The following is a 27,672-nucleotide window of genomic DNA, read 5'->3' as shown; positions in this document are numbered from 1 at the left end:
GCTCTCTCATCCTGCACTTAGCGCTTCCCAAAGCTGGCACTAAAGAAAATTCACTGGGGCCTTGGAGAACTCGCAGGAGACCCTGGGTCCGGTACCTAGAAGCGTTGTTCCTCGCTACTCGGTTTCTCAGAGTTTGGGCAAAGAGGGACTAGAAATCCGGCCTCCTTTCTGGAAGCGGGGTCGTCTCAGGTGGTTAGCTGTGGAAGGGCCGCGACCGAGTCGCCGTCTGGACGCAGACTTCCTCGGTGGTCTGGCCGGCCTGACCCCTCACCCGGATCAGTGCGGGGCTGGAATGGCGTGGGCGTGTGTGGGGGTGGGGGAAGTGCAGTCACCGAGGCGGCAGGCAGCCTCGCGGGTCCCGGGCCCACACTCACAATTGGAGGAAGGGATTCAGGAAGTTCTCAGAGCTGCTCAGACATCTCGGAGCCGTGTCCCAAGCAGGACCCAGGCTGCAGCGCCCAGGGATGAGTGTGCCTGGCCTGGCCCCTGGGGTAGCTCCCGGGTCAGGAGGCCATGGCACCACTGCCAGCTCTGTCGCTTGGAGAAGCCCGGGGTAAGTTTTCACAGGCAGGAAGGAGGGCTTGGGGGGAGGCCATGCAGAGGGCGGCTTCGGCTTCTCCCGGAACAGGAACCGCAGGGTGAAGGAGCCCCATAGCGAATCACTGAAGGGGTTTGGATCCTGCCCTATCTAAATAGCGCTCTCCCAACCCCATGCAGAAAAGGATGCCAAGTGAAAGGGACCACAGGCCCCTGCCAAAGGCCCCATGGCCATTGTGGTGACCTAGCAGTGCCCCCAGCCCCCCAACCCGGCCGACCTGGCGCAGAGCCTTCCTCCCCACCTGCGTTCCTGCCCCTGCTCAGGTCCAGGAGCTCCGCAAGCAGCAGAAGCAGCGATAGGCAGATTCAAGGACTGGCCCGAGGTTCTTCTAGGGGCTCATCTCGTCCCCAGGAGGGGGAGTATTTTGTCTTTTGTCTGAGCAGACAAACTCTCCTGAAATCTGTAGGCGTCACCAGAGGGCCGGGTTGGCAAGGTTCCCTCTGAGCAAAGTCTTCTGTTCCTTCTTTCCAGCCCCTCCGAGTCCAGGAAGTCTTGCGCTCACATCTTTCAGGACAGCTCTTCTTCCAGAAGCCGCCAGTGGAGTTGACCACAGCTCTTGAAATCCAGACCAGAGGCTTAGAAAACAATAACAGAGACCAACCGAGGTCTGAGAGGCGCCATGAGGGGTGCCCAATGGCCTAGAAGGGCCGTGACCCAGGGCCTCAGACCAGCATCTGCTTAGGAGACCACAGGGAGAGCGGCTGGAAGAGCAGGGTGCCTGCCACCAGCAGGGGTGCCCTGTTTTGGATGGGGAGCTGACGCTCAGCAGGTCAGCTGCCTCACAGGGCCATGGAAACAGCAGTGATCGGAGTGGTGGCAGTGCTATTTGTGGTCACTGTAGCCATCACCTGCATCCTGTGCTGCTTCAGCTGTGATTCAACGGCCCAGGATCCTCAGGGGGGCCCGGGCCGCAGCTTCACAGTGGCCACGTTTCGCCAGGAGTCTTCTATCTTCACGGGGCCGGGTCACCATGCCCAGCCCGTGGCGGGTGCCCGGGACTTCTGGACCTTCATGTGAGGCCTGACGGTCCCCAGGATTTGTTCTGCTGGTGGGTCAGACTCACTCACCACCCAGCGAGCCTTCCCCGGGGTCCTACTCCTCCAAGTCTGGCATTCCCATCCTTCGCTGCCTCTATTCTCCAAGCTCCTTGTCCGGTCCCATCCCATCTCACTTTGCTCTGCCCTCCAGCCTGGAAATCTGCAGCAGTGGGACCAAGTGGAATTCAGCTTGGACCCCTGAGAGCTCAGCCGGATCCTTCCCACAGGATGGGGCTTAGGAGAGGCCTGCAGAGTGAGCGACTGGGCAATGTCCGATTGCATGATGGGCCAGCTCTTCTGATTTACATGGGGGACTTAGATCACTGGAATTGATTGTAAACAGTGTTGTGTCACTCAATTTATCCCAGGATGCCTGTGACACTGGTTCTATTGCCACCAGAAGAAACAGCGAGCTCAAGTAGACGTTTTTACGTTTTTACCTACCCCTCTGACTGAGTCATTTCGTTACTTGCAAGTGCACATTGCAGAGAACCTGACGTCGAGAACTGTCCCCTGCCAGTTGCCTGAATCAGCCCTGAAATCCTGAAACCAAAAGGCTGCTTCCTGGGAACACGTGATTTATTTTAGAGTTGAAAATGTATACCCCTTCAGAGGCCTGTCAAGAATCAAGAGAAAAAAGAAACTCACAGAAAGCACAAGATGTTTTATTAACAAGAAAGCCAGAAAGAAGACTTTGAAACATATTTCGAATGAGACTTTGTTACTGTATTCTTATAGGTCGCTTCTAAGAGAATGTGAGTGACTTGTGTCACTTAGAAATGATAGAAAAATCATGAACTGAAAGATAATTCCAAATAAGCTGAAATGTTGTGTTACATTGAGAGCACGTAACAAAGCTCTTGTTTTCATCACAAATAAAGGGAGGCTCAGTTTTTATTACCAGAAAATCTGTTTTCTCTGTACCAGGAAATAAAGGCTGTGCCAGGTTTAGAATATGGTTTGAAGGGTGCAAACTTCTGGCTCTCCTGGCTCAAACGTCTCCATCCAGCCCTGAATGGATGGCTCTCCTAGGACCTGCTTCTTGAGGGGGGAGAAACTGACCCTGACAGGGGTCTGGCCTCTACGGGTACCTAGACAGGCTGCAGCAGGAAGGGCTCTCAGAGAGAGGCTTGGGCTGGCGAGGTGCAGAGGGGGAAGGGGCCAGGGAGAGAGGCTGGCGGAGAGGGATGGAGCAGGGAGAGCCACTGCCCAGGAATGGAAGCTCCTGGGAAGCCTGACTTGGTCACTCTGGACCTGAGAGCCCCCAAGCAGGGTCTTCGCAGATGCACAGGGGAGGAAACTGGCTGCAAAGAGGACCCAGAGACTGAATGAAGGGAACAGTTGGGTGTTGTGTTCTCCGCAAATGAGCACGAAGACACAGTTTGGGATGCAAGATGTTTATAGGGATCAACTTCCATGAGGGGAAGGAGGAGAGTGCAGGTTTCGATGGAAGGAAAAGTCAATTATGAAGCAGGCCCTTGATATGTACCTCCCACCTCTGCTCAGCTGCTGAGTGCTCCCCGCCCTCTTCCCTGTCCCCTAAGGGTTGACCTCAGTCACAGCAGCTCTGCAGCTGAGGCTGCCCCTGAAGTGCTTCCTTGAAGGATCCTGGGTGGTGCATCTCCAAAGAGCTCAGCAGGGGCCTGTTTGCAGAGGTGCCCAGATATCAGAGGTGGCCAAACATGTCTAGACACAAAGATAGACCCAGGCACGGAAGCTCCAGGTGGGCAGAGACAGCAGTGCAAGGCCTGGGAGGGGGGAAAGAGTAAGCCTTGGTTTCTCTCTGCCCTCCGGCAACGTTAGCTCTGTTCCAGGTCAGGTGCCTTTCAGCTGGACCAGGTATCAGGACCCCAGGCCCAGAGCTCTGTCCCTGTGCTGCATGGTCACAACCTCCCTGGGTCAGTGGAAGGAGGGTCTGGAGGTTGGAATCGCAGGACTCTGAAAACAAAGTGACGGTAGGGAGCTTGACCTCACTCTGCAGGTGATGGGCCGTGTGTCAAGTCCAGAGGTTTCCTCACTTGCTCACTTGCTAATCTACCCACTTATCTAACCACTATCCATGCATCCATGCATCCATGCATCCATCCATCCATCCACCCATTCATCCACCCACTCCATCTATTCACTGTCTTCCTTCCTCACTTACTCATGCATGTGCTCATTCATTCTGTCGCTTGTTCTCTTATTTAGTCATTCACTCCTCTATTCAGTAAACACTGGCTGAGCACCGACTGTGTGCCAGGCTCTGCCCAGGGAACACGGGGGTCAACCAGACATGGCCCCAGCACTTGGTGAACTCCCAATTCACTGACCTGGACGAGGCTGCAAATAACACACTTAGGTGCTCAGGGGAGGGAGAGCTGGGAGACCCAGGGAAACCTGGCAGGAGGGGCCCTTGAGCTAGACTTGCAGGAAAGAGGGCACCTCAGCAAGGAGAATTTGGGGGAGGGCGTTCCAGGGGGAACAGCACTGAGGGCACATTCAGAGAATGCGTGGGGGCAGGGAGTAGGCAGTTCTGCGGGAGGAGATGAGGATGGACGCCAGCTAGCTCCCGACCGGAAGCACTTCTTGCCACACCTGAGCAGCACGTGTCTGGGCAACAGATGACAAAGGTGACAAAGAGGCAGCCTTGCTTGTCAGGCTGGGCAGGTATGGTCTTTCCTAGTTGTGTGCACGCGTGTACACACACACACACACACACACATACACACACACACACACACACCAGCTTTGCAATCTGCTCTTGCTACAGAGGAACAGCGGTCCTGCAGTAGGAGCTAGAGAGAGTAGGTCTTTAGAGACTCTGGGCAAGGCCAACCTCGAGTGGAGCCGGGCTCAAGGGTGTGGGAGAAGCTGTCCCAGAGATCAGGGAGTTTGAGAAGAGAAGGCAGTCAAGGTCAACCACCCTGGAGCAGGCTGATGCGGAGCAGCTAAGGAATGGACAGCAGGGTGGGGAGCATATGCGGCAGAGAAGCAGGGAGTAGAGTTACCACATTTAGCAAGTAAAAACGCAGGACATCAGTCAATTTTAATTTTAGATAGACTCCCCAAATAGCAGAAGTATGTCCCATGCAATATTTGGGACATACTTATACTAAAACATTATTTGATGTCTATCTGAGCATATATTTTAACTGATGTCCTGTATTTTATCTGGCAACCCTGCAAGGGAGAAAGTAGTTCTCGGGGGTGGGGGTGGGGGGGTGTGAGTCAGCTGGTTGAAAAAAATCGGTTGTGGGGCCGGGTAGCAACCTTGAGCACAGAGAAGAGACCTTGAGTTTTGCAACATGAGGGTTGACAATGACCTTGGTGAGAACAGTTTGAGTGGAGTGAAGGGAGCAGCCTGCACAGTGGTGTGCGTGTGCGTGTACATGTGTGTGTGTGCAAGGGCAGTTGAATCAGTGGGAGCTGAGGAAGGGGAGCTCACAGTTGAAGATAATTTGAAGGGAAGAAGAGTGATATATTTCTACCAGAGAGGCAGCACACTGAGGGAGACACATTTTGCGAATGAGAGATTGAGCATGAGCTGAGCAAGGAGGATTGGACAGGGAGACACTAACAGTACACCAGCAAGGATGAGACCCGCAGAAGGGGTCCCCAGGATGGGCCTGGGGTTCGGAGCTCAGGAAGGGGGTCAGAGGGGCCAGGGCTGGATGGTGGGGTGCGGGGATGCAGATGCAGGCTGCATGCTTTGCCTGGGGGAAGGGGAGGGGGGAAGGGAGATAAGCCTGTCATGCCAGATGGTCTGTTTTCCCAGCAAAGCGGGAGCATCTGCCCAAAGATGGAGTAGCTGGGAGTAAGGAGAGTGTGGCATGATGACCCTGAGACAGGAGGAGCAGCTTCTACAATCCTCCATGTGCGCGTGGAGTCTGTGGGTGCAAGAGTGTGTGTGTGTGGGGGTGATGTGAGGCAGAGTATCTGTGTGGTGTGTGACCATGTGATGTGTGGACTAGCGTGTACGTGTGTGAGGTGTGTGTTGTATGTATGTGTGTGTGTTGTGTGTGTTGGCCCAGGTGCTCCCCCTCTTCTGCCCTGCGTGTAAGAAGAGGGAGCGGCTGGCAGGAAGCGTCTGTCTCCCAGAGGAGGGGTGGCTACTCGGGGACAGACACAGGTTGGCACTAGAATGCTAGCAAAGCAGGGGTGTTTATCTGGTGTCAGCAAGGGAAGGGGCTGCTCAAGCTCACCCGGGAAATCTGAGGTGGGGCCTCACATGAACCCGGTGTCCAAATCCAGGGTTCTCTCATCCCTCTACTACCACTCCTAGCTCCTCTGCATTGGACTTGGCTGCGCCCGAGGCACTCTGCTTTCCATCAGCTCGTCAGGGCTCACAGCCACCCCATCACCTCCGTTTTGTACTTGAGGAAGCTGAGCTGCCCACCGGGAGGCACTTTGAACCAATGCCTCCCAGCAGTGCTGGGCAGCAACCCTCAGGAGCACGGCCCAAGCGTCCTTCCCGTCCACAAATGGGGTCTGCCTGCAGCCAACTCTCAGCAGACGCGTTCCATACCTTCTGAATGAAGGGGAGGCCGGAGCCCCTGGGATCTGATTTGCCCTGCGTTTCCCTGGACAGGAGCCTTACTCACGCGTGGATCTCCCTGGATCTCTGGCTTCGGAGAAGAAAGGGGGTGTTTGCCATACCAGTTCTAAGGAGCAGCGGCCTCGCCCAGACAATCGGCTGTGGAGGCTGCACTTCTGTGATAACTGACCTCCGCCTGGAGCCGACTCACCACAGCCTCCCTCCCTGAGGCTTCACACCTGCCTCTCCACACACACCTTCCCCCTCATCTTCCTCAGCTCCTCTCCCGGCTCCACCCCTCCACCCCAGGGCAAAGGGCAGGGAAAACCCTGCTGTTCCACCCAGCTGCTCCTTGCCCTGCCCACCCCGCCCCCGACTGGCCGCCTCTGTTTTCCTGGTTGTGCAGCAGAGGTAAGGATTCCCTCCTGTTTGGTCTAAAGGGTGCGACTGAGCAAGCCTGAAGTTCCTCTAAACCCAACTATCTGGAGGGGCTCACCCCTGCCCTGTTTTTCCTGCACATTCTTGGCCCTGCAACCGGGGGACGGGAGGGGTGTTTCTCTGTGGGACTGGCTGGATTCTGGAATTAGTAGGCCATGTGTTCCGGAAGAGTACCTTCCTTAAAGGAAACCACTTGTTCCAAGGAGTAGAAAAGGGACATTGTGCCTCGCCAGGTGCCCACGGTCCCCAGGACATACACTTGAAAAAAATCAGACACAGCCAGACGCACCCGCACACAGACTGTTCGTCTGGTTCGTTTGTAACAGGAGAAGTCAGAGGCAGCCTGTTCAGGAGGGGGCTGGTCCGGCAAATCCTAGCGCAGCCGTAACATGGAACATAGGCTTGAAAACAATAAGGTACATTCAAACCCGTTAACACGGAAGGACATTCATCATATATCAGTGAGTACAAGTTGGAGTAAATTAGAGAACTACACGTGTGCTGTATGTAAAATTGTATTTTTGTGAAAATACACGTAGCTGCGTAATAGAGGAGCGGGGCGTATCCAGGTGGTAACTAGGGTTTGTCTCTGGGTGAGGGGGGCTGTTCGTGGGCTTCAAATGTTTTCCCTTTTTGTTTATCTATGTTTCTTGCAATGAATGGTTTGCTTTTGAATAAGAAAAGAAACAAAGAAAAAGGAATACAATTTATTTTTATTTTTTTATTTTTTTTTTAAATTTTTTTNATTTATTTTTAAATTATAATATAAAGCAACTCCAATCTGAATGGAGATCCAAAACCATAGTCACACATAGAATAGAAACGGTGACAAATGCTTAGGACACACAGACAAGGATAGACACACACACACACACACACACACTCCTCTTCTGCCTCATTCACATGGGTAGTGTGGGCAAGCCCTGGGGGTAGGGGCATGGTTACTAAGTTTCCAGAAAATCCTGGGATCTGGGTGTGAAGGTCACTGCCAGGACTGACTTCTGGGACCAAAGGGTGTGTTTGGTGGTGGAGATTGTACAGGCAGTGTCCGGGGACGCAGCTTACGGGAGAGGCCTGGCTGTCCACACACGCACCCTATGTCAGGAGACAGCATGTGGATCCTGGTCCTTGGCTGCAGAAACTGACAAGCAGCTCGTTCCCCCGCCCCCAGCGCTAGAGGAGATGGCAGGGCCCTCAGCTAGGAGGGCTTCTTTACCACCACTTAGGACTTCCAGGCCGAGGCCTTTCTGGCTGCCCACAGGCCCCACTTACGTGGTGCATCATATAGAAAGGCCTTCTAGCCTCAAGAATGTCTGAGATGCAGGTGCAGCGGCAGAGCCCCTCAGTCCCACCCTCTCTGGGACCTTTCCCCATCCCCACGGTTGCCGCCTCTTTGTCACCTTTGTCATCTGTTGCCCAGACACGTGCTGCTCAGGTGTGGCAAGAAGTGCTTCCGGTCGGGAGCTAGCTGGCGTCCATCCTCATCTCCTCCCGCAGAACTGCTTACTCCCTCCCCCCACGCGTTCTCTGAATGTGCCCTAAGTGCTGTTCCCCCTGGAACGCCCTCCCCCAAATTCTCCTTGCTGAGGTGCCCTCTTTCCTGCAAGTCTAGCTCAAGGGCCCCTCCTGCCAGGTTTCCCTGGGTCTCCCAGCTCTCCCTCCCCTGAGCACCTAAGTGTGTTATTTGCAGCCTCGTCCAGGTCAGTGAATTGGGAGTTCACCAAGTGCTGGGGCCATGTCTGGTTGACCCCCGTGTTCCCTGGGCAGAGCCTGGCACACAGTCATCTGCAAGAGAATTCCCCTTTGGGTACAATATGACATAGTCACGGGTTCTGGGGATTAGGAGGTGGACGTCTTTGGGAGACCATTACTATACCTACCGCAGATACCAAGAGCCTGCGGGTGAGAACAGAGCCCACCTAGGAACCTTCTAAGGAGTTTAGATGTATGTCTGAGAAAGATCCGTCTGAGGCCCAGGCAGGCAGTGGTGGGGTAAGGACAGGGAGACCAGGCAGAGGACATTACAGTGGTAAAGCCCATGTTTTTGACTTTCTATACTTCTGCATTGTTTGAATTTATTTAACAAGTGTTGCTTTTTGTTACAAGTAAAAATATTTTTTTAAAAGATGGTGCAAAGGTTAAGAAAAGCAAACTTAGCTGCTACTGTTCAGAAAATAGCTGTTATTTCCAAAAAGAGCTCAGGGCTGAGGAATGCCAGAGCTCTGTTTAGCAAGAACATTCCGGACTCAGATGAACAAAACTGATTACCCAGCTGAGCTCACACAGAAACAGGAATGAGACAGCATGAATCCTCATGGAAATGTGGACTCACCCAAGCCCTCCTGGCCTTTCTTTAACAGCTGTGACAGTTCTGAAGACCGGAAGTTCAGAGAGGGGAGCGGACATACGCCTCTCCATTTTGTGGCAGTGCCAGACTGAAATGCAACTTTCTGGCGCCTGTTTCAGTGAACTTTGAACTTGCACACAATTCAGACTCCCCTTTTTGTAATATAACATAACTTTCATGTGAGGAATAAAACTTTCTGTGTCCTACTGCCTGATCCCAACTAGGTGTAGAATGATTCCACTTTAAACCCAGGGTCTTGTTTCCATCTTAAAAGGGACAGGCACCGGCAGACAGTCCAGAAGAGCGGCCAGGAAGTGTGGAGTCTGGGGATCCAGTCCTTGCTCTCCCCTTGGGCTCACGTTAGAAAGGTTGTATCAGGTGTGTGGATGTCCTCTACCTGTCCAGCACCTAACCCTGTACAAGCTGTCCCAGGTTTGCAAAGCTCTCCGGCAGCCTTGTCTCAAGTGTCTCCCGCCACACAGGAGAGCAGCATGAGTGGCAATGAACTTGTAATTTACAAGTGAGGAAACCGAGACAGAGAAACCTAAGCGACACAGCAATTTGGCTGCAATGTTCAGGACAGAGTCATATCTGCTTATTCTGTCTCCATCAGCCAGAGCTTCCTTTTATATCTGTTGTATTTTCTGTATCTAAGGTAGACACTTGTCTGATGGTAAAGATGGGCTGCTTGAAAAAGTTTGAAAATCAGAGATCCAGAGTAATATTCCCAAATTCCCAACTGATACTAATATATTCAGCAGCCAAGATGGACAAATTGCACTTTCCAGGAATTCTCAAGATTTCCGAAATCATAAATCATTTCACATATTTCATAATACTTATTTATGGCCTTTAAAATGAGTGACCATAATAATAAACTGTGGATAATTTTCTTTTTTTTAAAATTTTTTTAATGTTTTATTTATTTCTAGGAGAGAGAGAGAGAGATAGCGTGAGCAGGGGAGGGTCAGAGAGAGAGGGAGTCACAGACTGAAACAGGCTCCAGGCTCTGAGCTGGCAGTCAGCACAGAGCCCGACACGGGGCTCGAACCCACGAACCGCGAGATCATGACCTAAGCGAAAGTTGGACGCTTAACCGACTAAGCCACCCAAGTGCCCCAAACTGTGGATAATTTTCTGATAGTATGATACTGAAAGTTTCAGAAGTTTTCAGCGAATAACACAGCTTTATATTATTATTATCATGAACCAATATACTGTGACAAGATTATTTTAATAACATGTAAAACTGATCTCTACCTGATGCAGACACGGGGATATAGAAAGTGATAAAAGGAAGGGAATGGTAACTACACAAAATTAATGCCAAATAAAAATCACCTGAAAATTGAAAGCACCGCAAATATTTGATATTTACAAGTTATCATTTACAAAATGAACTTTAAAAACACAAAGCACGGGGCGCCTGGGTGGCTTAGTCGGTTAAGCGTCCGACTTTCGCTTAGGTCATGATCTCGCGGTTCGTGGGTTCGAGCCCCGCGTTGGGCTCTGTGCTGACTGCCAGCTCAGAGCCTAGAGCCTGTTTCAGAGTCTGTGACTCCCTCTCTCTCTGACCCTCCCCTGCTCACGCTGTCTCTCTCTCTCTCTCCTAGAAATAAATAAAACATTAAAAAAAATTAAAAGGATTTTTATAAAAAAAAAAAAACACAAAGCACAAATTGCTCTACCTGAGAGTCTTGACATTTGCTTTGAGACAAGTGTTCCAGATATAGAAAATTTTCTTTCATTTTGCACTAATGTTGGTTGAATTAAGACTGTGTCCTAAACATCTTTGAGTTGGGCATTAGGGTATGTGTTGTTTCAGTCCCTGAATTGATAAAGTAAATCTTTTTTAAAAATTGAAGAAGAGTTGACATTTATTATTATGATTTTGAGTTTATTTATTCTGAGAGAGAGAGAGCGAGAGCACAAGGGAGGGGCAGAGAGAGAGAGAGGGAGAGAGAGAATCCCAAGCAGGTTCCATGCTGTCATCACAAAGCCTGATGTGGGCCTCAGACTCATAAACCATGAGATGATGACCTGAGCCAAAATCAAGAGTTGGACACTTAGCTGACTGAGCCACACAGATGCCCCTAGTTCACATTTATTATATTAGTTTCAGGTGTATAATGTGGTGCTTCAACAATGAGCTACATTACAGAATGCTCACCACAATAAGCATTGTCACCATCTGTCACCACACAGTTATTACAATATTATTGACTCTATTCTCTATGCTGTAGTTTTCATCCCCATAACTTAACTCTTTTTATAACTGGGAGTTTGTACCTCTTAATCCCCTTCTCCTAAGTTTGCCCCTCCCCCCACCCTAAGTTTTAATTCTCATGGGAGAAAACTTTCCCCAGTTTTTCTAGATTTCTCAACTTACTTTAATTAGGATTGGGCTTTGGAAAAACATAACATTTCTGAGAAATGCTGGGAAGGAGTTCTTGCATGGGAAGGCTAATCGAGAAGACCTGAGTTAAAAAAAAAACCCCATTTGCTTGAATGGTCATGATTCCACTGGATACATATTTTTTTGGTCCCAATTTTGCCCACGGTTCATTGATCTTATTTTAGGAGATTTTTGCTGTGGGATCCTATACAGCTTGGTGTCAAGTTTAGTGATTTTGCAGAGAGGCCGACCACCAGGGTTGGGTCAGTAATCATTGGACCTTGCGTCTGATCTCACACACGTGTGGCACCAGCTGGTGTCAGCACAGCTAGTTTTCCTCCAGCCTCAGTTTCCCCTTCTTCCTTATTTTTTTTTAAAGTTTTATTTATTTATTTTGAGAGCGAGAGCAGGAAGGGGCAGAGAGAGAGGGAGAAAGTCCCAAGCAGGCTCTGTCCTGTCAGCATGGAGCCCTACGTGGGACTGAACTCAACAAACCATGAGATTATGACCTGAGCCGAAACCAAGAGTCAGCTGCTTAACCAATTGAGCCGGGCGGGCGGCCCTCTCCCTTCTTCCTTGTTATTAGAAAAGGGACAGCAGCAACACAGCCTCTGCTGCATCTCGGAATGACTAATAGAAGGGGTGTGCAACTTCTGGAGAATGTCCTGAAATAGGGAAGGAGTACTGTTCTTTGCCTTTCCGCTTCCATCTGGCCAGAATGTGGACGTAATGGCTGGAGCTACAGAAGTCACACCTTGGGATGGAAGCCCCGCATGGTGGAACAAGGTAGAAGGAGCCTAGCTAGGTTTCTGATATTGTGGGACACCATACCTTGCCTACTTCCAAGCTGGTACACCAGAGGGAAGTAAGCCATCTTATCTAAACCGCTGTTGACACTGAGGTTTCTATCACTCACAGCGGGAACAAGTGAAACAGTATACTAACCCACTTTTTCTTTTTCCTATTGAAAGCACAGCCCACTGGCAAGTGGCTAAGGAAGGCCACTAATGGAGTGAGATCAATGAAAGACCTCAGCATTATTCAGCGACTCAGGAGGCGTCTGGAAGGAGATTTTACCAAAAGGTATGGATGATATCATTTGTAATCTAAGAGACTGTGGCTCCCTGGATGCTCACTGGGGGGTTTGCCAAGAAGATAGATACATAAGTGAACTTCTGTACTGCGCTGAGCTGGTTAGCCTGGGAAAAGAATTTTTCAGACTTCTGATTCTTCACAGGATCTATTCACAAATGTCTGATCTTAACATTGTAGCAAGCAGAGCCCTGGAGAGCATAGAAGTACTTTATTGCCTGCTGATTGGGAGTGTTAAGTACGAGCCGAAGACCCAGGGGGTTCAGCCCAGGGAAGAGATTAGGGGAGGTGGGTGCTGAGGATCTGAGAGCCGCTTTCACACATCAGAATATAAAAGAGCTTTGGCATATTCTTGGAGACTCTCAGTCCCAAATCAGGACCCGTGGGTGAAGGGTGCCGATTCTGCCTTAAGTTACAGGAAAGCCTTTTCCCCAAGGCTAGAAGGAGGTGGACAAGAGGAGCGCCTCTCCTCGGTGGTAGGTATTAAAGCAGAGGCTGTTGCAAAAAGAATTCGTCGACTGAACAGAGTTCCTGAATTTCAGTCTCCACATCGGTACCTGTCCATAACACTTTCCAGGTCTCATTTTCCTATTGAGGAAAGGAAACACCGTGGTGCATTTTTTATAAAGCTAAATATTTGCAACTTGATGTACATTTCCTTTATTCTGAGATTCTGTTCTTTATTAGTTTTGTTTTCATTATTCTGAGATTATGTTCTTTCTATTTTGGGGGTGTTAAAATGTTTTTTTTGTTGTTGTTAGACAGCAGGTGGTATTTGTTATTGTTTAACATCCCAAATCAACAAAATCAAATCTTGATGACTCCACATAAGTCTCCATCAGAAAAAAATTTACATGACTGTGAAATCTGGATATCTGGTCACCACTGGCAAGATGGACCATATCACCCTCAGATGGTCTCAGAGTTGACCTTTCAAGGAGCTGTAGTTAATATGAGTGGCCACTAGATGACACTCTTGTCTATAGCCAGCAATTAGATAATTTCATTGTGCAAATAGAGAAATCCGAAATGGTATCCACTTGCTTTAAGGTAGAAAAAGTGTTCATTTTTCCACACATAACTACTTTGGGATAAACATTAATTTTTTTATTAGCATTTGAAGACAAGACTAATTTTCAAGGTTCTATTCTTAAAATTGAAATGATTACTTTCCTAAATGCTCTCTTTAACTCTCCAGGATTCTCAGAAATTTAGTGTACTTACCAACAAACTCTTTCTCTCAGTCAAGAGGCTTTTGTGAGCCTCTCAACTACTGATGTCTTTATTCATGTGAGCAGGGACTACGTCATGTCCACTTTGACAGAACAGACAGCATCTAGCATGATGCCACAGTAATATAATGCTAATAATCTCAGTTTGTCTAGCAGTTTACACTTTACAGTGTTCTTACAGTTTACTCCCTCTCAATGGGAATTCAGGTTGCACAGAATGACTTTTTTTTTCCTGCTTCCACAATTTTCTCTCTCTCTTTTTAAATTTATATTCAAGTTGGTTAACATACTGTGTAGCCTTGGCTTCAGGAACAGAACCCAGTTATTCAAGAGAACAACCTTCTCATTGTCCTTCTTGTGAATCTAATGCACATTTTTCATAGTGAAAACTTTGTACCTCATTCATTAATTCAGCAAATATTTATGTGAGCATGTTAGTTACTATAGCAATAAACACATCAGATGAAGTCCATTCCCCCATGGAGTGGACATTCCAGTGGGGAGATAGTCAAAAAACAAATGAGGAGATTGTTTGAGTAAAGAGTGCTATGGGGAAGAATAAAGGCTTATGGGAATGGGAGGGTGTCCATTTCAGGTATGTAAAGAGGGGGCCTTTGTGCAAAGACCTAAGTGATGTGAAGGACAACACAGTGTGAGGATCTGGACAGAGCACATGCCAGGTCTTGTAACAAAAGAGAACTGGGAAGTTTGACCTCAAGAAAGGAGCTCAAAAGGATGTCAGCTGGAGGGGAGGCTGAAGAGGTAGACAGGACACAGACCGTCTGGGAATTGGAATTTTATTCCCAAGTGTGACAAGATGCCATTAGAAATGTGCTTTGAATGCTTTGAAATGTGAAGACTGGCCTGCAGGGAAACATGTACACCAACTGAACTGGCTCCATTTGAATATATTTTGGAGGAGCCAAATGGGACTTCCTGCTGCCTTGGATGTAGAGGGAGGGGGAAGAGTCAATGAGGATGATCCATAGGTTCTTGGCCTGAGTAACTAAGTCGGTGGTGGTGCCCCCATTTACTTAGATGGGAAAAAATGGGAAAGAGCAAATAGGAAGAAGTGCACTGAGAAACTGAGAGTTCTGTTTTGGACTTACTAGATTTGAGGCTTTATAATACATCCAAATACAGACGTCAAATAGGCAGGTGGTTATTCTAGTCTGGGCTTTGGAAGATGGGTTGGGGCTGGCAAAGTTGCTGTGACATCCATTCTCTGCTATCTGGGTAGCTTAGATACAACAGGGTCTGTTTAATTTACTCTAATGACATTTAGAAATTTGGCACGATTGGAGCACCTGGGTGGCTCAGTTGGTTGAGCATCCGAGTCTTGATTTTGGCTCAGGTCATGATCTCGCAGTTTGTGGGATTGAGCCCTGCTTTGGGCTCTGTGCTAACAGTGTGAAGACTGCTTGGAATCCTCTCTCTTCCTTTCTCTCTGCCCCTCTCCCCCTTAAAATAAATATATAAGCTGAAAAAATTTAACAACAACAACAACAAAAGAAATTTGGCATGATCTCATAATATCTTCACTCCATTTCAGCTGGAATATTTAGTAAATTCTACATTTACCAAAGCTGTCAGACATAAGACCAATATGTTTCAAAACATACAAACCATAGGGGCGCTTGGGTGGCTCAGTGGGTTAAGTGTCTGACATCAGCTCAGGTCATGATCTTGTGGCTCATGAGCTCGAGCCCTTGTTGGGCTCTCTGCTGACAGCTCAGAGCCTAGAGATACTTCAGATTCTGTGTCTCCCTCTCTCTCTGCCACTCCCCTGCTCATGCTCTCTCTCTCTAAAAAATAAATAAACATTAAAAAGTATTAAAAAAAACATACAAAACATACAAATTTACAATTCTCTATACTTGATCTTAGCCAAAAGGCTGAGAAATGATTAAAGATTACAATTTTCTATTAAATTGACTTAAGTAAGTTAAAAGTTGTTTTGCTTCTGAATGACTGTTGTATGTATATCGCTTCTCGGCCTTTTGGCTAAGATCAAGTGTGAATGACTGTTGTATCAACCTTAGAGACCTTTCCATGAGCTGCTGGTGAGACTATCATGGTCCAGACAGAAGCAACCCCCTTCTAGGACTTAGTCCTAAGGAAATACTCAAAGAAGTAGATAAAATTTTCTGAACAAAGATGTTCATCTCATCATTATTTACAAGAAAAATATTGGAGGGGTGCCTGGTAGGCTCAGTCAGTTAAGCGTCTGACTTTGGCTCAGGTCATGATCTCACGGTTTGTGGGTTCGAGCCCTGTGTTGGGCTCTGGGCTGACAGCTAGTTAGCTCAGAGCCTGGAGCCTGTTTCAGAGTCTGTATCTCCCTCTCTCTCTCTGACCCTCCCCTGCTCACACTGTCTCTCTCTCTCTCAGAAATAAATAAAACATTAAAAAAAAATTAAAAAAGAAAAAAAGAAAAATATTGGAAAAATAATTGTTGCATCAGTAAATGGCACATTCAATAACTGTGGCATATTCATAAAATGGAACATTATTCACACTAAAAAGATGTCAACAGAGAGTTTTTAGTAACATGGTAGGGATGGTTATCATATAAAATTAAATGAATCATAAGATATAAATGTACACATACATTATAATCTCAATTACATAAAAATACCTATGTTTAAAAATGAGCAGAGGGAAATTACTTCAAACTTTTTAGAGCAGCTAACCATAGAGGATGGAATTCCCTCTTACAGTGATTTGATTTTGTCCGACCTTCCTACGATAGCCATGTGTTATTTTGTACTCTGAAAGAGAAAAATAAATCATTTGGATTGAAAACAATGAAAAAGAAATGGGAAAATGGAAAGAACTAGCATTGGCCTGGGAATCAGAAGGTAAGGATTTGGGTCCAGAGTCCTGGCTTACCCTTTGAGAGGGAAAAATGTACTCTTTCTATGAGCCTCAAGTTTCTTACCTGCAATATGTGGCTGGGAACCCAGCCCATCTCCCTTCTGGAGTTGATGTGAAGATCTAGCAATTGTGCCAGCAAAGGGGCTGATCCTAGAAGTAATTCAAAATTTGAAATGTAAAGGGGCCACAGCAAGGCTCTAGGGACAATGTCCTGCCTGTCCCACCAGTGCAGAGTTAGTGGGAGCAGGTGGCTGAAGTCCACAGGCACAATAATTCCTCCGAGCACCCTGTCCTGGCCCCAAGGAGTGGGGCTCCAGTGTCCACTGGACGCGGGCCCAATCCTGACTCATTCTTGCCTTAGAGCTTTGGTGGTAAGATGGAAGAGACCTCAGTGATCATCTGATAATGATGCTTATTTTATAGTTGTATTTATTGAAAATTTACAATGCGTCAGGCACTGTGATTGGTGCCTTTTACTAATTTTGTTAATCAGATCCACCCAACAAATATTTATCGCGCACATTCTATATGTCCTATCTAACTCCATAAAAAAATTTTTTTTTAAACATTTATTATTTGAGAGAGACAGAGTATAAGTAGGGGAGAGGCAGAAAGAGAGGGAGACACAGAATTTGAAGCAGGCTCCAGGCTCTGAGCTGTCAGCACAGAGCCTGATGTGTGTACCATGAACTCATGGACTGCGAGATCATGACCTGAGCTACCCAGGTACCCCATTACCTAACTCCATTTTTATGTGACAGGATTTCCTTCTTGCTCATTGCTAGTCTGTTTGCTTTAGGTGTAAGGATGAGGAAGGGGTTGACCCTTAGCATAGCCAAGTCATGATACGAGAATGAGTTCCCTGGAGGGCTCGTATCCTGTGATGTGAGGCCCTGGTCAGAGGTCCTGAAGAGTCCTCAGCCCTAAGCCCATGGCACTTGCTTTGGGTTAGAGAGATGGGTGGTGGGATGGGTGCGTAGGAAACACTGCAAGAATTAAATTATTTCTAAGGAGTTTGACATTTTAGAGGTAGCTGATGTCAGTTATCTTTCAGGGCAATAGAAAATGAAAGACAGTGGGTGTCAGCATGAGATATTTAGTTTTAAGAACAAACTTACCACCTTGAGCCTCATGGTGGGATTTTCTTAGCAAAAGAGTTGCTGCTTTGTCATTTTATTTGCCTTCTGCTTCTGTTTTGTGTGGAAAAGATCCTGGGATTTGGCCAAAGAGACTGGAATGGAAGGTAATGACCCCTAGGATGCATGATGAATGTGGAAGAGCAGCAGGCATGTGCTGGGGAAGGAGCCCAGTTCAGGGATCTCAGCCATGTCAGGGCACCCAGCTGACTTTGTCACCTGGTTCTTAAGGAGCAGAAGGACACATGGCTCATGGAAATTGTCATATAACCATTTGGGTACACGTTGTCTGATGGCAGTGCTTGCTATATTTCCTTGATTTTTTTTAAGTTTATTTATTTTTAGAGAGAGAGAGAGAGAGAGCGCACAGGGGAGGAGCAGAGAGAGAGGGAGAGAGAGAATCCCAAGCAGGCTCTGCATTGTCAGCACAGAGCCCGATGTGGGGCTTGAACTCAAGAACTGTGAGATCATGACCTGAGCTGAAACCAAGAGCCAGATGCCACCCAGATGTGCCTCCTATGATAATTTTTATTTATTTGTTTGTTATTATTTCTTTTTATTTGGTCAATTAAAATATAAAATACATTTAAAAGGAAGCTCAATTTTGCCCTCTGAGGAGACCTAGAGGTAGATTTTTTTTTCATCCTAAAAAGAATGTGTGTTATGGGGACTCTGAGTAGCTCAGTTGGTTGAATGTCTCATTTTAGTTTTGGCCCAAGTAGTGATCCCAGGGTTGTGGGGTTGAGCCCTGAGTTGGGCTCATGCTAAGCGTGGAGCCTGCTTGGGATTCTCTCTCTCTCTCTCTCTCTCTCGCCCTCTGTCTCTCTGCTCTGCTCATCTCTCTCTCTCTCTCTCTCTCTAAAATTAAAAAAAGANGGTTGTGGGGTTGAGCCCTGAGTTGGGCTCATGCTAAGCGTGGAGCTTGCTTGGGTTTCTCTCTCTCTCTCTCTCTCTCTCTCTCTCTCGCCCTCTGTCTCTCTGCTCTGCTCATCTCTCTCTCTCTCTCTAAAATTAAAAAAAGATAGAATGTGTGTTTATTCTTCAAGAACTAAAAGTTAGTTTTCTCATCCCCTGTATTCAGGTTTTGTTGCTATTTTCCATTTTTATTTGTGTTATCCGTTATGACAGTAGCATTTTTTACTTATAAAATGAAATTGGTATCCTTTTTATTGTGGTAAGGTATGCATAACATTTACCATTTTATTTAACAATTTTTTAAATGTTGAGTTATTTTTGAGAGAGAGAGCAAGCGCGTGCGCCAGTGGGGGAGGGGCAGAGAGAGAGGGAGACACAGAATCTGAAGCAGGCTCCAGGCTCTGAGCCATCCACACAGAGCCTGACAAAGGGCTCGAACTCATGAAATGTGAGGTCATGACCTGAGCTGAAGTTGGACGCTTAACCACCTGAGCCAACCAGGCGCCCCAACATTTACTGTTTTAAAGTGTATAGATCAGTAGCATTAAGTACATTCGCTTGTGCAGGCATCACCAGCGTCCGCCTTCAGGACTCTTTTCATCTTCCAAAAGGAAACTCTGTACCAGTTAAACACGAACTCCCCATTTGTCTGTCCCCCAGCCCCTGGCAACCACCGCTCTGCTTTCTGTCTCTATAAATGGTAATGCTCTCGGTGCCTCATATAAATGGAATCATACAGTATTTGTTTTTTTGGTGACTACCTTGTTTCTTTTAGCATAATGTCTTCAGGGTTTATCCATGTTATAGCAGGTACCAGAATTTTCTTCCTTGCTAAGGCTGAATGAATAGTCCACTGAATGAGTGTGATGATTTTTTTTTTAATTTTTTTTATTTATTTCTAGGAGAGAGAGAGATAGACAGCGTGAACAGGGGAGGGTCAGAGAGAGAGGGAGACACAGACTCTGAAACAGGCTCCAGGCTCTGAGCTGGCAGTCAGCACAGAGCCCGATGCGGGGCTCGAACCCACGAACCGCGAGATCATGACCTAAGCGAAAGTCAGACGCTTACCCGACTAAGCCACCCAGGCGCCCCATGAGTGTGGTGATTTTTATTTAAAAATTTGATTATGGCAAATTTCAAACATACGCGAGAGCCTAGAGAGTAGTATATGGTGCTCCCAGGCATCCATTACCCCCCCTTTAACAAGCTTATTTGTTTCATCTATACTTCCACCACCTCCTAAATATCATTTAATCTGAAAATATTCCAGGATGTACTTAAACCATAAGGACTCTTATTAAAATTGTAAGTACATTACCATTATTACAGCCCAAAACATTTAAGAGGGACTCCTTACTATCTTCCAATGTGAAGTCAGTGTCCACATTTCTATATAATTTTCAATATTTGATTTAACTATATTTTCTTTTTTTAAAAATGTTTTTATTTCTGAGAGAGAGAGCGTGAGCAGGAGAGGGTCAGAGAGAGAGGGAGATACAGAATCTGAAGCAGGCTCCAGGCTCTGAGCTGGCTGTCAGCACAGAGCCCGATGCGGGGCTCGAACCCACAAACCGCGAGATCATGACCTAAGCGAAAGTCAGACGCTTAACTGACTGAGCCACCCAGGCGCCCCTTGACTTTATTTTCTTATATTTGTAACAGGTCCTTTCAAGCTTCCACAGGTCTGGGTGGTAGTAGAGGGGGATGGTTGTAAATCAGGATAAATGGGATTTGAACTAATCAGGCTCCAGGTAAACTTCATGTTCTTGTAAAATCTTGTCCTCACTTCTCTATTCTAGGCCGTTGCTTATTTCTAAAAGCACCAAGAGTAGTGAAACTACTGTTCTTTGCAGCTGAGCACCCCAAAGATTTAGCCCGCTATTTGTGCTCGCTGTCCTGGATCTGGCGTCTCACACCTTCCCTAGGGGTTGTAATAGTTCCTAGTTTTGAGATAGGTGAGAGGATGGACTCTTGAATGCGATGCTAACTGAATGTTGACTATAACTGTTAACTGCAACATGAAATGGGAAAGGCTTATCCATGGAAAAGAAAGAAAGGCAAAGTGAAGGAGGAATATTGGAGGATACTGTAAGACAGATACCCAAGGACAAGGGTAAAGTAAAGAAACCAGCTGAGCAATTCCTGTGACAGCATTTTGGCAATGGTCATTCCCTAGGGGAAGGGACATCATAAAAGAGAAGACCCAGGGCAGGATTTTTAGCAGCAATCCAAGGTAAAACTTTCCTCTCTTGTTATTATACTATTTTTTTTTGACGTTTATTTACTTTGAGAGAGAGAGAGAAAGAGAGAGAGAGAGAGAAAGAGAGAGAGTCCCAAGCAGGCTTGTGTTGTCAGTATGGAGCCAGATGAGGGGCTTAATCCCATGAACCATGAGATCATGATAGAGAGAGGGAGAGAGAGAGAGACAGACAGACAGAGAGCGAANTCCTCTCTTGTTATTATACTATTTTTTTTTGACGTTTATTTACTTTGAGAGAGAGAGAGAGAGAAAGAGAGAGAGAGAGAGAAAGAGAGAGAGTCCCAAGCAGGCTTGTGTTGTCAGTATGGAGCCAGATGAGGGGCTTAATCCCAGGAACCATGAGATCACGATAGAGAGAGGGAGAGAGAGACAGACAGACAGAGAGCGAGCGCATTAGTAGGGGAGAGGCAGAGAAGAGGGAGAAAGAGAGAGAGAGAATCCCAAGCAGGCTTATGCTGTCATCATGAAGCCAGATGAGGGACTTGATCCCACGAACTATGAGATCATGAGAGAGAGAGAGAGAGAGGGAGGGAGGGAGAGAGAGAGAGAGAGAGAGAGAGAATCCCAAGCAGGCTTATGCTGTCAGCATGAAGCCAGATGAGGGACTTGATCCCAGGAACTATGAGATCATGAGAGAGAGAGAGAGAGAGAGAGAGGGAGGGAGGGAGAGAGAGAGAAAGAGGGAGGGAGAATCACAAGCATGCTCACACTGTCAGTGTGGACCCAGAAAAGGGGCTCAATCCCATGGGCTATGAAATCATGATCTGAGGCTAAATCAATTCCTAGATGTTCACCAACTGAACCACCCAGACACCCCTATTATTGTTTTATATTAAATTAGGGCTTCCAGATAAAACACAGGTTGTCCAGTAAAATTTCAATTTCAGATAAACAATGAATACTTTTAAAAAGTTATATATTTTTATGCATATATTTATGAAAATATTCATTGTTTATTTGAAATTTGAACTGAATTAGGCATTCTGTATATTGATTTGCTAAACCTGGCACCCCTCTCCCTCCAAGTAAATGCATGGGGACACCACTTGTGAAACAGGACTTTTGGCTTTTAGGCCCCTTTGTTTTCTTTCTTGGAAGATGGTTGAATTTTCTTTTCTTTATTCAATCTCCTTATTCTGCAGGTCTACCTAATATTATAGCATTATATTAAAAATTTTACCTACTTGGGGCACCTGAGGGGCTTAGTTGATTAAGAGTCTGACTTCGGCTTAGGTCATGATCTTGCAGTTTGTGAGTTCAAGCCCTGCCTTGGGCTCTAGGATTGAGCCTGGAGCCTGTTTGAGATTCTGTGTCTCCCTCTCTCTACCCCTCCTCTGCTCATGCTCTCTCTCTCTTTCTCAAAAATAAAATAGAAAATAAACATTAAAAATTAAAAAAAAATTGACCTACTTGACAGTAGCACCAACAGAATATAAGAGCATTTATTTCCCTCTATCCTCATCAATGTCACATAGCATCAGTCTTTTAAGTTTTATTTATCTTCAGGACAAAAAGTCTAAGAACTTTCTGTTTAAAACCCTTCTTTTTTTTTTTTTTAAATATTTTTATTTATTTCTAGGAGAGAGACAGCGTGAGCAGGGGAGGGTCAGAGAAAGAGGGAGTCACAGACTGAAACAGGCTCCAGGCTCTGAGCTGGCAGTCAGCACAGAGCCCGATGTGGGGCTCGAACCCACGAACCGCGAGATCATGACCTAAGCGAAAGTCGGACGCTTAACCGACTAAGCCACCCAGGCGCCCCTAAAACACTTCTTAAATGAGACAAATGTTTCTTTTGTGGTGCCTAGCATCAAGGCTTTGTTTCAAAATAATTTAAAATATTATCCTATATTGTAAAAATGTGCACAATGAAATGTAATGACTCAACTAGCCGTGTTTACATTTCCACGGTGGATTTCCTAGCTTCTTCCAATAAAGCTGAACTTTTCTGTGCATACTCAAGTCAACACTGAAGAATTTCAAATTAGCTTTAGTAAAGGCAAATATTTGTATTTAAAAAGAAAATATTTTAACCTAGAACTCATTAAGATAAAAAAGTTAATAAACTGAAGATGTCTTGTTAGTCAGTGCCCCTCAAGGCACCATCTAGGTCGGATAACTTAACACGGACTCAAGCTGTACTTCTACCAGTTCCATGTAACCTTGTTTGTAACGACTGCAATAAGGGATTTTTTAAAAACCTAGTCTCTTTAGTCAGCGTTCCCACAAAAAGCTGCCGAAAGAACAATTTCTGCTCAGTTGTTTTTTCCTTTGCTTAAACAAATCAAAGTGCCAGGAATCCCACCCCATCTCGCTGCTGGATAATAGTCAATCATTTATTATTCCTGGATCAAACACAAGCATACATGCCTATGAAAACATTTTGCAATGAATGGGATCTTGGTCCGTACTAAAAACAAAACATGGCTTAAAAAAGGGATTTCGATTTATTTTCAAATTCTATGGCTAAATTCCTATAATTCCTAACCGGCAAAAACATTGGTAAGCCGCTACATTTTACTTAGGATCAAATTTACTTCTTTGGTGTCTTCCCAGAGATGCTATTGGGAGCTATTTGTGGCTAGCTTTTTAAGAGACGAGGTAGGTCTTGAATGAAATGAGTACTAACACTGAGGTACAATCCACAAGGAAAGGCCGGAGAGAGAGTTGAATATTCTTAGTTTTTTTTTTTTTTTAATAACTAAGCATAGCCTGTTTTTACTTCAAAGTTTTTATATTTGGCAAACCAAAAAGGTTGCTTTTTTTAAATGACCAAACTTATAGATGAAGCCTTTCTTTTTATTTTGATATTAGACCAGGAGTTATATATCTTATCAAAGCTCTTACCTAATCAAGTAATTCAATCAACCTCATCAAATACAATCACCATCAATCCACACATACTCAGTGATCTTCCTTTCCTCAAGCCTCAGCAGCCCTAAACCTAAATAAGCCTCTAGAACCAATACATCTCCCAAGGTAATCAATTCCCCCCAACAGCGATCAAAAGCCCCTTAACCCATGCTTTCCCAGCCATCCAGTCAGCCACAGGCTATGGTCCAGCAATCATCTATGAAACAAACATCATTGTGGTCAATCCAATGATCTTTCAAAGTTTAGACATTCTGATTCTTTACATTTGGGAATGGATTCCTATATTGTGTGGTACCGTAGTCTTAGAAAGTCTTAGAAAGACTGATGACCTAGGTCAAAGAATAATTTTCCTCAGTTTTTTGTCATCTTGTTCCTGTTGATGCATTTTGTTTTTCTTGAAAGCAGGCCAGCAGACAGGTGGCTGACTTTGAAATGCAAGGAAGGTGAAATCGGAAGGTGGGAGTAGAGGTAGCCATTATTCCTAGAGAAAACAATGTACATGATTTTTACCTTAACAATTACATTAGGATCATGTCATTCATAATATCAAAGGATATGGCTGCCACTAACTTAGAGGAAAAGCAATTGAGCAGAGGACAGCCTAACAAGAAGGTGGGCTTGGTCAAAAGTGTGTCTCTGTGCCAGTCTGATCTTGGTTATCCTGGGGAGATAGAGTTAGCTTAGCAGCGTCATTATTATTTCCAAAGTATTTTCAGAACTGTCACATTCTTTCTATTGTTGGAATAAACTAGATGGTGCTCTAGGCACAGTTCAGCACCTGGCAGTGGGGTAAAGTTGGGTGATATGGGCTCAGGAAGAAGGATGGAGAAGACTCAGGGCATCAGAAGAACTATCTTCATACAACAGAAAGAAAGAGATTAGGTGCATCTCATGTAGAGGCATGAAACTGAATTAGGACTAAACGTAGAAACTATTAGAGGATATAGTTTAGCATAACTCAAGGAAGAATTTGCTAGAGTTGAGTGAAACAGCAAAAATCTGGAAGTATTGAATTCTTTGTCACTGGAGGTGTTCCAGCAAACGTCGGTTGACTGGCGTCAGGGTCACTGGAGAGGAACTCCATGCATCCTGCAGATAGGGTTGAACAAGAAAACCCTAGCTTCTTCTAACAATGCTATTGCACGCCGGTGCTAAGTGTCTGAAGTTTTCTTAAATGGCCGCTAGATGTCACGTGTGCATTTGCGATAGCAAGATAGTTTGCTGTGGAACTGTAGAAATCAGGAAGAGGACTAACATAAGGAAGTGAATTTTTATGAACAAAACATGCATCCTTAAACAATTCATTTTGAATAAAGATAATAAAACTTAAATATCACTTGAAGCAAAAACTTCCAAGATCTAATCTCAAAATTGGATTGGCTCTCCAAATCCTTTTTAACTAAGTCTGTCAGTGTTCAAAGAATTTAATATATCTTGCCCTAAAACTGCTTCTATCCCTCCACAACCGTCTCTGAACTCTCATTCATCTTGTCTATTGTTCTAGATAGGAACTGCATCTTGCTCTTTTCCATAAAGTGCGCGGCACAGTGCAGCATGTGTATTATTAATACCACCACCACCACCACCAATACTACTCTCTTGTAGTTCTATTGTGCTCATCATAAATAAGCACTTATTTATAGTATCTTATCTAATTTGTCTAAAATCAAATGGTTAGGTTTTAAAATATGGAGATAAAATTAAATAAAATAGACTGAGAAAGGTTAAGTGACCTGGCCAAGATCAGAGGTAAGAAAATGCGTCCCAGTTTTTATTGTGCTGAGCTATTGGAGGCTTAGAAATGCTAGAGGTTTTACATCTCTTGGACACAGTGTGCTTGAACATATTAAAGACTTTGAGAAGTCCTGGAACAGAGAAATGTGTCAAATTTGAGCCCACTGAAGTCTTAGAATATTTTTAGCTTCTGTCTCTTTATCTGTCTTCTTTTCTTTCTTCCTTCCTTCCTTTCTTTTCTTTCTTCTTTTTTGAGAATCTGAGTTATTATATAACAGAAAACTAGCTTTCTATTGAAATTGTATAAGTGGTAAACATCAGATTCAAACTCTATACTTCTTGAGTTTAACTTACAGGAAATGTTTCATAATGTGAAGTGCATTGAGAAAAAATAGCTTCAATTTTCTCATAGCTAAGAAGCATTTCAGTTTATCAGATTAGATTATTTCCACCCAAAAGCTCTCTATGTGGAGACCTTGTCTTTGTTCCCTTCTTGATACTTCAGGTGAACTGAATCTAGTAATGAAAATTTTCACTTCCTCCTTGTTCCTTTGGCTGTCCTAGGGAGTCCAGATGACAAGTGGCTGTGAGAGCCCTCTCTATGTACTGACTCTGTAGCTTACACACTATACAGATCATTCAGCTTGCTCTAAATGTCCTGTCACCTTGGTTTTAACATGTGTTCAGAGTGTCATCAGACATAACATTAGCAATTTATTTTTTGGCATCTATTGAAGCTCTCAGATATTGGGCTAACACTCGAATGATACAACCTGAAAAGTTAACACATTCTCTGAAAATGGACTTAAGGGCAAGAGATAATATCAGCTAACGTGACCAGATTTGTGAGTGGGAGCTGTAGTGATCAAAACCCTTGCTCCACATGGTAAAAACCCAGGAGGACCCCTCCTCCATCACTGGCTGAAGTATTTCAGAGGCACCAGGTTCCTCACAGCAGCCTTCACGTCATTGTTCCTGAGGCTGTAGATGATGGGGTTGAGCATGGGGGTCACCACCCCATAGAAGAGAGGGATGAGCTTGTCTGAAAGATCCTCTTTGTCTGCCCCCTGGGGATCCTTAGACTTGGGCTTCCCATACATGACAAATAAGGTCCCATAGAAGATGACCACCACAGTGAGGTGGGCAGAGCAGGTAGAAAAGGCCTTTTTCCTCCCCTCAATGGAGGGGATCCTCAGGATGGTGGCCATGATGAAGATGTAAGAGACAGAGATGAACAAAACTGGGACCCCCAGGAAGATCACATCGGACACCTCCATGCTGATCACATTGATGGTGATGTCAGCACAGGCCAACTTAAGGACAGCCAGGATCTCACAGGTGAAATGGTTGATGACATTGTCCCCACAGAAGGGCAGCTGAATTGTCAAGGCTGTGTGTACAACAGAAGCAGCTCCACCAATTGTCCAGGAGCTGACAGCCATGGACACATAGACAGACTTGCTCATGACCACAGGGTACCTAAGGGGGTTACAGATGGCCACATAGCGATCAAAAGCCATCATGCCCAGAAGCACACACTCTGTCCCTGCCATGGCAAAAGAGAGGAACATCTGCATAGCACAGCCTGAGAAGGAGATGGTTTTCCTGGGAGTGAGGAAGCCGTCCAGGAGTAGAGGGACGGAGGTGGTTGTGTAGCAGATGTCCAGGAAGGAGAGGTTCCCCAGGAAGAAGTACATGGGCGTGTGCAGGTGGGAGTCAAGGATGGTCACCAGGATGAGGACCCCATTGCCCAGCAGGATCACCAGGTACATCAACAAGATGAGCACAAAGAACATCTTCTCCAGCCTCGGGTGGGCAGAGAGTCCCAGGAGAATGAACCCCACCACAGGGGAGGACCAATTGGCTTTTTCCATGTGATATCCCTTGTGTCATCAGCAAAGTACAAAAGCAGCACATCAGGCTTTCTTGAGAAGAGTCTCAGGCATCTAGTATGCGGTCAAGTCTCTGCTACAAAAAGGAGAGCATGTGTGTGTTAGAGAAACCTGGCTGTAAGAGACAGTAGGTAGGCGCGTCCGTAGCTCTTAGATCTGAAAAGGTCAGACTAGAACACAACAGAATCTCCAGTGGACTAGCACTGAGGGAGAGCCTCAAATATTGCAGCCAACTGTGAGCCAGGGTTTTCCTGATGTTGCATCCTCATTGCCCATAAAGTAAATGAGACCCCGAGAGGGGGAGTGAACTGTCTTAGTCTTCTGAGCAGGTT

The 27,672-nt window shown here is 45.8% G+C and overlaps 2 protein-coding genes across 2 annotated transcripts; one reads left to right on the top strand and one right to left on the bottom strand.

The window, feature by feature from the left end:
* Window positions 1-1,383: 1,383 nt before the first annotated feature.
* On the top strand, window positions 1,384-2,516 carry SPAAR (small regulatory polypeptide of amino acid response). The gene has a single exon (XM_077756204.1). The coding sequence runs from the start codon at window positions 1,388-1,390 to the stop codon at window positions 1,613-1,615; it is 228 nt and encodes a 75-aa protein (XP_077612330.1). The 5' UTR covers window positions 1,384-1,387; the 3' UTR covers window positions 1,616-2,516.
* Window positions 2,517-26,362: 23,846 nt separating this feature from the next.
* LOC144225001 (olfactory receptor 2S2) lies at window positions 26,363-27,322 on the bottom strand. Its single transcript, XM_077756081.1, has one exon. The coding sequence runs from the start codon at window positions 27,320-27,322 to the stop codon at window positions 26,363-26,365; it is 960 nt and encodes a 319-aa protein (XP_077612207.1).
* Between the last annotated feature and the right edge of the window lie 350 nt (window positions 27,323-27,672).

This window comes from Crocuta crocuta, unplaced genomic scaffold, assembly GCF_008692635.1.
Source record: "Crocuta crocuta isolate KB4526 unplaced genomic scaffold, BGI_CrCroc_1.0 scaffold431, whole genome shotgun sequence".
In the NCBI taxonomy this organism is placed as follows: domain Eukaryota; kingdom Metazoa; phylum Chordata; class Mammalia; order Carnivora; family Hyaenidae; genus Crocuta; species Crocuta crocuta.
The sequence above is the reverse complement of the archived record's forward strand: the minus strand, read 5'-3'. Positions and strand labels throughout refer to the sequence as shown.

Excerpts from the sequence above, each read along its gene's own strand:
- SPAAR (XM_077756204.1), top strand. The coding sequence starts at position 1,388 with ATGGAAACAGCAGTGATCGGAGTGGTGGCAGTGCTATTTGTGGTCACT.
- LOC144225001 (XM_077756081.1), bottom strand. The coding sequence starts at position 27,322 with ATGGAAAAAGCCAATTGGTCCTCCCCTGTGGTGGGGTTCATTCTCCTG.